A 13,741-nucleotide genomic window follows, 5' to 3' on the forward strand; every position below is an offset into this window, starting at 1 on the left:
CCCACGATCGTGGACAAATCGCACGTATCGGATCAACCTGCAGTCAGATCATCCGGCTCGATTCCGTCGCCTGGAATAGCTTTCCAGATGATCAGGACTCGCTGCGAGGTCTCCTCTCGGTGGATCTACATGCTCGTGCGCATGGAGAGCCGCACCGCGAATCCGCCGGGGAATGACTTTTGCGGAGGCATCCAGAGCGAGGATCACAGTCGCCCTCAGAAAACTCCGGCGTTAGGTTGTACGTCAACGTGACTCATATCACGGTACTTATTGGTGAATCAAGCCTGTACCGTTGTCTCTCCGACGAAAATGGCGGTACGTATCCTTAATCCCTGCACAGCGCGGTTTCGCGCTAGCACCCGAGCTGCCACCGCACAGACGCCGCAGTTGGATTCTCCAAGAGATTCCGATCTTGATTCCGGACCCGTTAGGAGGGCCGATCGGACTAAGGGCGGGAATGTGAGGAAATTTCCCCCGGAATCCATCGAATGGTGACCTGATGAACACTTCCGACAGTTTCCAACACGCGTCTGGGAGAATGAGCTTTCGGCTCACTACAGACGACGGGACAACCGGAGAATCGTCGAACACCGAAGAGCGTGGGATTTTTTTCACGGTCCTCCGACCGGAAACTCGCTGTTAGTGAACAATTGACGTGGATCGTAGAACCGCAAAAGACACTCGAGATTCTCGTGCGCCGGTGCCGTTCCTTCCCTGGCCCAAAGTCCATTCAGTGAACTCATCTCCTGAAAATGCAATCTCGTGTTGGAACGTCGTGGTCTCTACGACGTATTCCTTTTTCCTGGATCCAATGATTGTCATGTATTGAAGAAAGTCTTAGAACATTGTAGTTTGCGGTTCTGATTTACCTTTCGAGCCCAGTGCGTCGATCAGAGAGCACTGTCGCGGAGCCTCGCGAAACACATCGGCCCCCGTTTGGACACAGTTCAATGTGCCATCAATTGGCGTGATATCACTCTATTCGAGCCGAAGGGAGGTCGGGAGTCGGGAGCCGGTTTCCCCATTGCGGAAATTCATCCTCCCGCAGCTCATGTGGCGCCCTCGCGACTCCTGGGGGCGCAACTCTCCACGTGAGAGCCCGGGTTCTTGGAGCCGGCTTCCTAGAGAAATTAAAGGTCTGCCCCCCTGCTGCGGCGCATGCGCCGTATGTCACGAATAAAAGAGAGCTCGACTGCTCTCCCTGTCCAGACCGTGTTCGGTCGGCACTGGAAGAGGATGTATCCCTTGGACACTGTGAGAAGCAAGGTACGGTTGAATTAATTGGTCATTATTCCTGTGACTGATCCAGGTAGCCAGGGACGGGGATCTACATCTTGGCGGTCGCACTAAGCAATGTCCCGAATTTTGATCTCGGGGCAGCGTCTTTTGAGTTGTGGAGATCCCGCGTGCGTCCAGTTTTCCTCTCCCTGGAGCCTCCATCGTCGAGTATCGAAGTCTTGGGTCGCGAATCTGACCTGGTGTCAAGCTCTGGTCTAGCATACAGATCTTGGAATAGAACTTTAGGCTCTCTTTTCCCGTTTCCAGTTGGATGTTGCCGAGGGTGACGTGATCTCTCTGCTCCAAAAATTCAAGGCACTTCAAGAGGAGCGGATTTACACCTATAATCTATTCCACGAGTGAGTAGCTTCCACGCATCATACATAGTTGTCACCTACAAAATGCTCCCGAAACGCTTCGCGTCTCCCCGCTCCGCCGCAGAAGAATGTCGTTGTTGATATAAAGAACAAGCTTGGATAAACCTTATCTGACCTCTTCGCCATGTGCTCCATTATGACGCCTGTCTCGTTCATGAATATCTCAGAAAAATTGGCGCATGATAAGGTGGTCTAGTTCGGGTTTCGAAACACTGGTCTTATTCCGGGAGCCGCGGAATACCCACGTGCGAACCGTTCGTGGAACACTGCGTTCAAGAAGTGTAATAGTAATATGATACTCGACGAGGCTCGCTCGAAATATCTACACTGTCAACGCGCGACCCTGGACACGGAATCGGGTGCGGCGATTCTGGAAGGGACGTTTACTGCTCCATTCAGTCAGACACGATGAATCGCGTCTCATTAGATTTTTGAAGACCTACCATTTCCCTTTCCAGGGGGCACGAATTATACCTTGCGTCCGCGCCCAACTATAATTTTCCTCAATTCCACCAAATGGTCCATGACTCATTCATCATGTATCATTGAACTCGAAGAGAGGATTCAGACCGATCGATCCGGAACTCGCCTCAGTCATCCAGCACTTGCAGGTTCGTGTGCGATGCCCTCGAAGTCTCAGGGAAGTTTCGGGGAACTCCTCTCAGAAATGTTGCCTTTCAATCAGGTCCGTTCCAGAAGTCCACCGTTTTCACGATTATACCCGGAACTTGTTTCCAGGAAGCCGAGAAAACTAAGCTGCGAGTGACCGCCAGGAAACGACTCGCTGAACAGAGGCTCCAAGACAGCCCAGAAGTGAACCGTGGGACCGCAAAGACCTGCATCGAACGCACGACTGGCCCGTGAAGCCTCATCGACTCGCTGGACTCCACGATCGACGACTCGACCGCGAAGACAGACTCCCGCTATAGCAGAATTTTTTCGAATCTCCCGCCTAACGATCATTCGTGGTCGGCAGCTCCGCTCGAATCGAGCCATTGAATGATAAGAAAAAAACGTCAGTGTCCAAATTCATAAAATCAGAAAGCGCAATCGCGTTTATCGATGTTTGCGGCCTTATCGGAGTGCTTTGAAGGTTTATTGAGAAGACTACGACCCCTGGGAACTTCTTTGATTGACGGCGAAGTTTCGGGAAAAAGGCCTACCATGGGTTCAAGGACTCCACCGTCCATAGATTCTCCGCAGAACTCTCCGACAACACGCTCACGGAAACAGAAAAAATCTCCTCTGGAAACTCGTTCACGGAAATCGAAGGGTCGGAGACAGCCTACGGTTCAAAAGCCTGTTTTCAGCAAGATAACCGTGAGAACGGTGAAACGGGACAAAATCATGAAATCATTACCAGAGTCCAACAGCTCTAAATCAGAAGAATCGGACGACAACTTCATGGCACACTTGTTCAAACCAGCCGCAACGAAGAAAACACAGTGTGTTCAAACAAGCATAGCTTCCAAAGGCACCGAGAGGAACCTTCCAGCCGACAGAACCGACACGAGTTCAATGTGGAGGCGCCGGGAGAAAAACACGAGGAAAATTGGCTCGAAGAAGTATCATCTGCATCTAGACCCCGCGAGAAAACTCGATAGTTCGTCAGCTCCTCTCAGTGCACGCGTAAGGAGGAGACACGGTACTCCCAGACGAAATTATCGTCTCAGAGCCATGTCGTCGAACTCGACAGATGCGGAACGCGAGCCAGCCAGCAGAAAGGAGCCTTGGGAGAACGGTATGTCTGGTGCCCCAAAGCCCAGAAAGCAAGGTGTCAAGACTTTCCCCCCACCCCAGTCCGAAACTTCCTCCGCGTCCTCGGCGGACGACGGTGTCTCACATCCGCAGATATGGCTTGATTAAATTGCTGTTCCCAGAATCAGATCTTGCTACCCCGATAGATGAGTGAATTTAGGAAAAGAATTTCTTGCGAGGACGATATTCCCTGAATTCTCAGCATGTGCTATGAGGGTGCGAGCTTAAAAACGCGCCTCTGATTCATCTGTTTATACCGTCGATCCAAAACTTCATAGGATGCGCCGATCAATCAACTAAGTCAACAGCCGATCGATCGATTAATTCCTACCTACTTATATACCTCCCTACATACCCACCCGATCATCATAAGACCTAAATACAACAGCGCAAACAGCGACGAGCCAGCCGGCAAGTCAGTCAGCGAAAAAGCAAGCGAATGCGTCTGCAGACTCTGCGATGTATAGTCCCCTACGAATACTCAATATCGGAACATATCCCGACGATTATCCACAAGGAGAGCAACATATCCCAAGAAACAACAAGAAGTGAAACTACAACAACAACAACAAACAAACAATAATAAGTAAAACAATAAGTCGAATAAACTACCGTTAATCTACATCTAGTGGAGCGTGTCTTCATTGACGCTTCGGGTGCGTTTCAAAGTTCCAAGTTATCTATCCCATCCGAAATCCACCTATTCACCTTCCTCGGAGACTATTCGAGAATGATGTTATTATTGTGAGTTCGAGATCCTCATTCAGTGAGAATCGCTCAGAGTAAGTGCAAAATAATTTTTCTCGCTGATCCTGCCTAAATGGTCCCTTTATTCCTCTTCACAGACGCCGAACACATATACGACCGCGTAGAGGTAGAGGGAGGGTCTCATATTCTTGCCATCAGCTGTCGGAGCGTGGTCGGTGGCGAGACAACGCTTCTTCATTTTTGTATCTCAATCGTAGGAGAATGTCTGAGTGGGATCACACGCTGCAGTTCTCTGCGAATTGGGGCATGGCCGAAGTGGCGCAGGCTTCCCAAGGTCCCGAGAAGGTCTTATCAGGGACGAAAAGGGGCAGAAAAGGCGGAGAGAAGGAAGGGCATTTTGAGGTAATGGGAATTTTCGGAGGGGGTCTAAAGGTTTCAGAGGGTGCGGAAGAGTCTCGGAGAGCATGCGCGGCTCCGTCGGACGACGTGTCTCGTGAAAAGAGTGGAGGCCGTCCGGCCCTGGACAAGCGCGCAGCTCGTTCCGGGCAAAAAGTGTTTGTCATGCATGAGGTGCTGTCCGGGTCGGGCCTCGGGAACGTCGAAGGCTCAGAAGCCAACAGAAACGACGGTGGCATGTCGACAGCGATAGTTGCCTCCCCGTCGTTCTCCCGTGCTAGGTGAGGGGTGAGCAGGGGGAACAGTTAATCGAGCCGCGCAGCAAATACACAGAGCAATGTGCCACCGACACCTCCATGACCTTCAGCGTGGCGAGAGCCCTCGCTGGCTTCATCGCGAGCGCTGGAATCAGGTCTTACCGAGTGGGAACAAAATAAGATCACCTTCTTCCAGCTTTCGAGGATGATGAATTTACCAGTAAAGATATTACGAATTCAGGAAATCTCGCAGCGTGAGAAAGTGGGCTCCGAGATCAGCAGAGGGCTAAAATCTTCGACGGCCCTCTGAAGGAAGAACATGGGAATGGAGAATGTGAATGATCTCGTCAACTGGAACGGGGAATTATCTGAGTGATATTTACGCCCCTCTTCCCTGATCCGCTATACATCGATACTGAGAGGAATTTCCACAGATTCGAGCGACGCTCCAAGAGATACATATACGAAGAATCAAGCATGCCTCCCGAGGGAGAGGGTTCGGTGATACGAAGGAGGAACTATCCTGGGATGGTGCAGCATTCGAACTCGTCCAGGAATTATACTCCAAGTGGCAACGGATACGCATCGGCAGCGGAGGGCCTCAGCCCAAGTTCAGAACAAAAACTGCAACTTCGTATTACCACAGTCGGCTCGTTTACTCGACCTCGCAGCAAGAGCGCTCAAATATCATCAGGCTCGCACGACCCGGCTCATGGATAGACTCGGGTGCGCAAACTAAGACCCATCATAGAATATCGTCTGACAGGTTGAACTAAATCCCAGAGATCCTCGTTTTTTGTAGCTCGGGCGTCAACCGGCGCTACTTCGCCGTCGGTCGGAGCCGAGGTGGGTCGAGGGAGCCGCAGCGGATATTTTTCGACCGACTTATGTTTCTCTCCAATCCTCGGAGGAGGAACTCGTTCAGGTGAGAGTCCGTGCTTTCCAGCTTTATTCTGTTTAGATACCATCGAAAGACAACTATCGGGGACCTCGAGACGTATTCGGAAACTTCCGGAAACAAGAGGGAGGCTCAAAGCTCTCCCACATCTCAGAGAAACTCATGCGGTAGATTAGAAAAAATGTGGAGATACGCAGGGGAGCGCTGAATACGAGAGAAAGTATCTGTGTGCTGTTAGTACGGGGAAAATATCGGGAAGAGGAATGAATACATATGTACACATCGCAGCGTGAGGGCGTTTGCTTCGTACCGGGTCCGGCCAAGGAAGGAAAAGAAGCGTCGTTCAGCGAGTTCGCAGCCGTGGGCGAATACTTACAATAGCTAATATCACGATGTCCTGTAACGACGGGAGGAGAGCCGTCCAACAAATAAGACAAATTGTGCCATTCCGATTCGCCCCTCCGCCGGCGCCGTTTCCTTCCTCGCTCAGCTCTGTCTCCTCTGATGGAGAGTCTTTCCCCGACGGGACGCCAACCGAAACCGACGCCGACACAGGAGGCTCTCATCATCATCCTTCTTCCCGAGCAGGATCCCTCGCGTGTATCCGCAGTCTCCAGCTGGATGCATGATCAATTTCGTTGGATGAGTTATTATAAACCAGCGTAATGAGCATTGAATTCATCAATGTGCACTGTTTTGTGTGAAAGAGTAAGGCTCCGAAGGTGAGCCCAACGACGGCAAGCACAAAAGCAAAGACCGTCGTTCCGGTCCGTACTGTGATTGACTCCACAGTATGGCGGATACTTGGCGCTTTGGGGATGCATAGGCGTATACGCCTAATCAAACTTTTTCGGGCTAGACCACACAGCCAAGGTTTAACGTCCCGGGTACTGTTATTCACATTGCTCCCGAGGACGGATCCAGAGAGCAAATGTACCTAGGAGGATCAAGGCCGAGTACCTGCATATTTTTCTGGCAGCAGGGATCGAACCCACACCGCCTCCCGCGCGAGCGGCGTCGTTGCGGCCATGCACGTTTGCTTCGAAAAGTGACAAACGCGCTAACCACTCGACCACCGGTCGGTTGCAGGCGTATGCGCCTAATCAGACGTGCAAAACTCAGAACATCCCTAACATCGACATTTCGCAGCATTGAAAAGGGTTCGGGGAACACCCAGCCAGCCGAAATTTCTCATCCGGACGTCGAAGTTCCCAATTGGCTTTAGGCGTGAGTCAGGAATCGGGATTTCACGAGGAGGCAATGGCGCTCATGCTTATAATAAATTGGACATTCATGTTCCAGGAAGATTTTCGGGTTCGTAGGGCATAATGCATTCTGTTCCCTTAACGAAACCTCTGCAGTGATCACGCGTCAGCCCTGAAATGAGATATTTGTCACCGAAACCACCGTGGAAACCCCACGGAGTCGTTTGGATGAATTCGGCACAGAAAAAACGCTCTCGGAGCGGCGGACAGTCCTCCTCGTCGTGAGCTCTCTCGCGCGCCACCGGCCCGGGCCGGGACGCGGCCACGATCGATCGAGATGCGCCGACCCAAACACTCCCTCGCGTTAAAGTTGTTCACATTGGTGCCAGAAGAGGAAAGCGATCCTTCGTACGGTTTCGCATCCTGTTTCGGGTTTTTCGGCAGATCACCCGTCATGCGTCAGACTCGCTCAATCTCGCACCGATCGCGCCGGGAAAATCGACCCTCGCAGCCTGGATATCCTGGTAGCGCTTGTCGAGCGCCCGGTGATAGCACTGGCCAAACGCCAGCTCATTGACGACCGTCTACTCTCGGATACGCGGTGAGCATGCTCACCTGGCTTGTTGATGTACCTATATGCCTACACAAGCATTCCGGAGCGTGGCCATCGGCCGCGCGAGGGGGTTCCACTCTCGCCACGATGGAAGCCGTAGCCAAACCTTTGTTATAATTCCTTATGTTCTGCTTGTAGCTGTGCGATGTGGAGCTGTGACCTATGTAGGGATCGATCAAAGCTTGCGGAAAATAATATATAGGGGGGATATAGGGGGCATATCCGATCGATTCCATTCTGGATGAGAGAAAAATCATTGCGAATTTCCCCTATTCCCGGAAAATCGCGAAAAGGAGCCAAGCCGTTCTCCATACCATTTGCCAGCCATAACCCGGAGGGGATAGAGTGGCCGCCTCGCCGTCGTATCCCCCTGACTTCTGTTACACGATGCAACGCATACGACACTCCACAGGAACGCTTATCGCAGCGAACATCAGCGATATCCGCAAAATTGCAATTGTTGAGCGAGTCCTGCAGTCGGACCGCTAAGTGGAACACCCGGAGAACGTCTCGGGTGTTCTACCACGCTCCGTTTTTTCCTCAATTTTTGGCGGAAAGATAACGTTCGCGCGCGGAGCTCTGGGAGAATTCACAAACCTGCCGGTGGTCATCGCAAGCGGAGCGTTCGCTCCAATCGGAGAGCCTGACGTCGCATGCGATCGTCAAACGAGCCCCCCTCTCCCCGAGATGGGGGGGCGGGGGCTGAATTCGAGATAGAGTAGTTCGTTCGAATGTATGGCATTCTCCTTATTACATATTCCGCTTGATATGATGCAGCGGTCCGAACCGATAAATCAGTCAGTAAGTCTGGATGACAGATCGATCCGTGTTCGCGGGACAGACACGGCACCCCTGATCACAATGGCACTGGAATTCCTCCGGAGTTCAGAGTTTAGAGCCAGCGGAATCTGGCTCAGCATCGCGAGAAAAAAGTTCGCGGTAGAAATCGGGTCGATCCAGACAGAGAGAGCGTGAGCTTCTCCCGTCTCTCTCTCTCGATTGCGGAACAATTCCGAGAAGCTTCAACTCAATTGCCGCGGAGGTTCCGTATTGCTCTCGATTTAGCGTCTATCGAGTAGAGTTCCGTCTGGAGCCCGAAATAAAATATCGAACTCCCATCGAACGTGATCTTGTATGTTCCATGTCGCTGTCGGGCTGGATTGCTGTCCAGGTGCAAGGGGTCCTCGATTAAAAACGGCGCTTAAGAGGTACAAGGCAATGCGAATTCCATCGTTTTTGTCCCCCTCTCTCCTTTATCGAACGGCGGCGCGTAGCACAATCAGACGATTTCTTTTAACGAAGATTCCGACGAGCTCCATTGTGATGACGGATATTCATCAGTGTTTGCGTTGGGAGATCATCCGCTCTCTGCGAGGGTAAATTGTCTCGATCCAGGACCTCAGAAGCTGCCTCGCTCGCCTATTCCGTCACCTTTTCTTCTCTGGCCCGACCGCTGGATGCAGTTTCCAGTTCGATTAGACGAGCAGGCCCACCAGATGATGCAGTTGTTGTATTTGCTTATGATAAGATCTCGCGATGATTCTGCGGGGGATGGCGCAACTTCTAATTGGACCGCGCACACGATTCCCAGCGCGCCAGCGGCGCGAACCCCCAATGTAATTGGAACCATGAAGTTCGGAGAGAGAGCTACCCCAGTGAGACAATGGAACGGAATTTCACCGGATCGGAGCTCCGATTTCCACCGGATCGGGACCGCCATCGATGACCGCGAGGAGGGGGCCGATGCTAATGAGTAATGAGTCCATGCGACCATGTGCTGTTTAGACGCTATACCTATTCCTTCTACATATATGTCGTCTCGATTCCCTTAGTCATAGGGAGAAGCTCACTTCGTACGTGATTGATCGATTGATCGCCGAAGTCCTCTCCGTCCAGCTAATTGATGAGGTCCTGGAATCGGAGGACCATTGCACCCGATGTCCGAGTGGGGTGAACCCCGGCTCTCTAAGCCAAAGTGCTCAGAGCCTCAGTATCTGATTGGAATCCCCATTTCCAACAGTAACTCGAATTAGCAGAGGCCGATATACTTCACGAGAATCTTAGACCCGCCGTATGGAATCGATCAGAGGGGATGCTCCCATCAGAATTTCGCGGAACAAAGTTCCGTGTCTTCATGAGGCGTATCATCGATTCCTGATGCGTTCCGGCGGACTGCGAAGGATGAGCTCCACCGATCCTCACAGGAGCATTTATTAGTATCTGTACATCACAAAAATAAAGTCGGTGGATCTCATTCAGACTTTTTGGCGAGGTCAGTCTCGACCTTGGGCTTCGGGAAGAAGAATAGCGCGAATGCGAGGAGAGTGGTTCCGTATGCGATCAGGATCGGGACAGAGACGCTCGCATTCAGCGTAGAAATGCTTCCGCTGAGAACTAAATTTATCGCGCCGGTCAGAATGTTCCCGAGGAGGAAAATCCAAATTGCGCCTTTGTTCACCGCTTGCACGATGTCGTCGACGGTGTCCACCTGTAATAAGCAACACTTCAAGTCAATCAGATGAGCGGCAACCCTCTCCCACCCTGAATGATTCCTGAGACGCTAGTATGCATTCGTTTATGTTCCGAAGCGTGGGATAGCTTGCAATCCCTGGAGATTATGATGCGCAAATGATTGGGCTGAGAAAAAATAAACCAAACCCCACCTACCTCAGGGTTCAGATGTTGGAGCGTCACCAGATTGTAACCTCCGCACGACGACACGAGATCAATAAATCTTATTAGAGAGGCCATTATCAAACAAATGAGGAAGATTGACAGCACCCACAGACTGTAGGGCAGGTTGAACAGCCTCCTCGAAACGGGTACTGTGTCATTGTGCATGAGCAGCGCCGTTGCCATGCATGATGATGACAGGAGGATCATTTGGAACACGAAGTAGAACCACTCGGACTTGCAATTCCTGCACGGAAATAACGTAGGTACTTGCTTGGGCGAAAAGCAGTCAATAGTGATGAGACATCATACGAAAATCCGATATGACCGCTCGGGTGTAATCACACTACGATCGATGGCACGCCGCGCCGGTCAGAAAACCATGTAGCTTTCAGCAAGACCGAAACTTCATAACATTGAACGTACTTGACTTTATATACAAATCTCTGACAGACGGCCGATGTCAGCAGGAACAGGCATGAGGATCCAAATATGGACGCAAGACCCTCTTTGTTGGCCATCAAGAATCCCTCACGATCCAATGAATGGAGCAGAAAGTGGAGACTTTGCGATTGCAGCGCCAGCTGATAAGCGAGATAAACCTGCAATCAGATAGACTTCAGTCATATGCATTGGTTTTCCTAATCTCCGCAGAAGCTGAGACCCACGGTCAGACCGAGAATCGATCGAGACCTCTGTATGGAAGCAAACTTGAGTATCTCTCGCGAATCCGGGAAGCCTACCGCTGCACCGACGAAAAAGTCCCAATGCTCTGGGAAAATCGCGTAGAATGCTGCGCAAATCGCTTTTGTCGCCGAAAAGCAGAAGAAAAAGTTCAGATGCTTCCCGTATTCGAGTATCGGTGATTGGTAATCGAACCAGGTGACCATCGCGAGTCGCAGCAGCCCGAGGAGAATCATCCAAAAAGCGCTTTTCATCTCGGAGCGGAATCGTTGCTCTGCAATAATTGAAATATCAGGTCGAGGGCTTCATCTTTGCTTCCAAGAATCCACGCTGCTTTGTGGATCAAAATGCCCTTTTTCACGAACTTTTTTTGATGACAGAGAAGCCAGCCGCGAGGCAGACGAAAAGACCGACCCCAATATCCATGAGACTGAAGCCGTGGGTTTCCGTTTTGGCGTAACGCTTCGGAAATATCGGAAAGTCAACGGCGAGAATGCAGTACAGAGTTAGAGTCACGGTCAGAGCTCGAACATAGGACAGGGGTATGAAATACGAGTGATGATGAAGTTTCCCGCTGCTGCAAAAAGGAAATTGTCGTGTTGGTAATTGTCGAGCTCAGCTCTCTCACGGATGCGAACACGTAACGATGGAAGCTTACCATTCGGGAGGAGGGTCGTGGATTACTCTTGCCGTCTTCGCTCTCCGATGCGCCGCGAAGGTCAGCATCGTCCCGAACATTATGTTCAGAGATATCAGGATCATGCAGATGTTCGTGAATTGTTCGGGGAGCATGAGGGCCATGAACGAAGGAAAACAGAAGAGAAACACATCCGACGTCCATCGTAGCCTAGAAGAAAATACAATCATTCCCGGTATTCCGCTCCCGTAGAGCTTAACTCTCCACCTCCATCTCAAGACACAACTCACAATTTGCATTCGAATGAGACGAATCTCAGAAGACTCCGGATGAGTGTCTGATTGAAAACACTAAGAATTATGATTCCAAGGATGGCGAGCACTTCGTAGAACTCACAACCCGCGCCCCCGGACGTGAACTTCTCGTGCATCGCACGTCGAGAAGCCCCGCTTGCCCTGCAAGAGAAGGAACGCCTGGAAGTTGCGGTGAAAAGCTCTCCTAGGCCGGGTGGCCACATTGCTCGAGCATCTGCCCCTTCAGCAGACTGGAGCATCTTCCCGTACCGCGCTTCTCCGGACGTCGCGTCGCATGCAAGTGCTCGACATCCATTGCCCCCATGCCCCATTCGCTCGAGGATACCCAATAATACCCATATGATAGACCTCGGGCTCGAGAGTCGAATCTGACCCGAGTGAGCTCTCAGGAAGAAACAATTGACAGTCGGTTGTCGACAGGGGGAAGACTGTCAAAAGGCAAGCCACGGCCTCAGGACTCCCGAGCCATCCCGTGGGTCGAAGAAGAGAACTTTGATGGACGATAGCCCAACCGAGAGGGGCAGGATTCGAGCACTACAATCATTCTCTTTTCTTCAGGGTGACGTTTCATCCTCACGGTTGGAACTGCCCGCCATTCGAGTTTTCGGTCTCGGAATTTATTGACCGGGATATTCGAGACATGAACAAGTGGGACTTGGCCACGGATAGGCGATTTTCAAACCGTGAAACCATCCTATCGCTCCTTGGATCCTCATTGTCCTGTCCAAGAGCTCGTTGATGTTTCTCGTCCTTGAATGTGCACGCGGGAGAGAGCAAATAAATTTTGTGCAAGTATATCATCAGCTACGAGAGGAGACTCGAACCTTTGCTGCCAAAATCAAGATACAGAGAGCTCTCGTCACGTACCTGAGCACATCATCATTGGAGCAGCACGTTTCCAAGTGCATGGACTCAAATGACATCTTTTTCACTCATTCTCTTTCTTTTTCTTAACCTGAAGTGACGGCACCACCCCCACAGTGTCAGGTGGACGCACTCCCGCTACTAGAGACGAAGAAGAAAAATCAATAACCGAACCCGAGCTTCCTTCTTATCGGTGCACTCACATTTCCTCAAAGTCAACTGTTGTCAGATTTCATTGGCTTCGTTTACCTCGGCGGTATCTGCAGATAAGATCGTTGCGGTCTCTACAGAAAATTATTCGGCGATGGATGTGGCCGAAACATGGTCGCACGTGTTCGATATCAGCGCGCCTGTCAGAAGCAACAACTTGACGACGCCCCACGATCGTGGACAAATCGCACGTATCGGATCAACCTGCAGTCAGATCATCCGGCTCGATTCCGTCGCCTTGAATAGCTTTCCAGATGATCAGGAGTCGCTGCGAGGTCTCCTCGGTGGATCTACTTGCTCGTGCGCATGGAGAGCCGCACCGCGAATCCGCCGGGGAATGATTTTTGCGGAGGCATCCAGAGCGAGGATCACAGTCGCCCTCAGAACACTCCGGCGTTAGGTTGTCGTCAACGTGACTCATATCACGGTACTTATTGGTGAATCAAGCCTGTACCGTTGTCTCTCCGACGAAAATGGCGGTACGTATCCTTAATCCCTGCACAGCGCGGTTTCGCGCTAGCACCCGAGCTGCCACCGCACAGACGCCGCAGTTGGATTCTCCATGAGATTCCGATCTTGATTCCGGACCCGTTAGGAGGGCCGATCGGACTAAGGGCGGGAATGTGAGGAAATTTCCCCCGGAATCCATCGAATGGTGACCTGATGAACACTTCCGACAATTTCCAACACGCGTCTGGGAGAATGAGCTTTCGGCTCACTACAGACGACGGGACAACCGGAGAATCGTCGAACACCGAAGAGCGTGGGATTTTTTCACGGTCCTCCGACCGGAAACTCGCTGTTAGTGAACAATTGACGTGGATCGTAGAACCGCAAAAGACACTCGAGATTCTCGTGCGCCGGTGCCG

The 13,741-nt window shown here is 51.5% G+C and overlaps 1 protein-coding gene and 1 non-coding gene across 2 annotated transcripts; one reads left to right on the forward strand and one right to left on the reverse strand.

Annotated features, from left to right (window-relative positions):
* The first annotated feature begins 1,236 nt into the window (after positions 1–1,236).
* LOC108864102 (required for excision 1-B domain-containing protein) lies at positions 1,237–2,519 on the forward strand. Its single transcript, XR_003777097.1, has 4 exons — positions 1,237–1,266; positions 1,546–1,637; positions 2,114–2,266; positions 2,394–2,519. It is a non-coding gene; the product is annotated as a required for excision 1-B domain-containing protein (transcript).
* Positions 2,520–9,647: 7,128 nt separating this feature from the next.
* Positions 9,648–12,948, reverse strand: LOC100897152 (GPI-anchored wall transfer protein 1). Its single transcript, XM_029111127.1, has 9 exons — positions 12,912–12,948; positions 12,666–12,803; positions 11,775–11,939; positions 11,506–11,694; positions 11,213–11,424; positions 10,907–11,121; positions 10,590–10,765; positions 10,158–10,410; positions 9,648–9,978 (listed from the first exon to the last, which is right to left on the reverse strand). Exons 2-9 carry the CDS (start codon positions 12,719–12,721, stop codon positions 9,742–9,744), a joined length of 1,503 nt encoding a protein of 500 aa, XP_028966960.1. The 5' UTR covers positions 12,722–12,803; positions 12,912–12,948; the 3' UTR covers positions 9,648–9,741.
* Positions 12,949–13,741: the final 793 nt, after the last annotated feature.

This window comes from Galendromus occidentalis, unplaced genomic scaffold, assembly GCF_000255335.2.
Source record: "Galendromus occidentalis unplaced genomic scaffold, Mocc_1.1 scf7180000077302, whole genome shotgun sequence".
In the NCBI taxonomy this organism is placed as follows: Eukaryota; Metazoa; Arthropoda; class Arachnida; order Mesostigmata; family Phytoseiidae; genus Galendromus; species Galendromus occidentalis.

Coding starts and splice junctions, on each gene's coding strand:
- LOC100897152 (XM_029111127.1), bottom strand. CDS start 12,721: ATGTCATTTGAGTCCATGCACTTGGAAACGTGCTGCTCCAATGATGAT. Junction 11,940..12,665: donor TCCAATGATGATGTGCTCAG/GTACGTGACGAG, acceptor CTTCTCTTGCAG/GGCAAGCGGGGCTTCTCGAC. Junction 9,979..10,157: donor TCCAACATCTGAACCCTGAG/GTAGGTGGGGTT, acceptor TGCTTATTACAG/GTGGACACCGTCGACGACAT.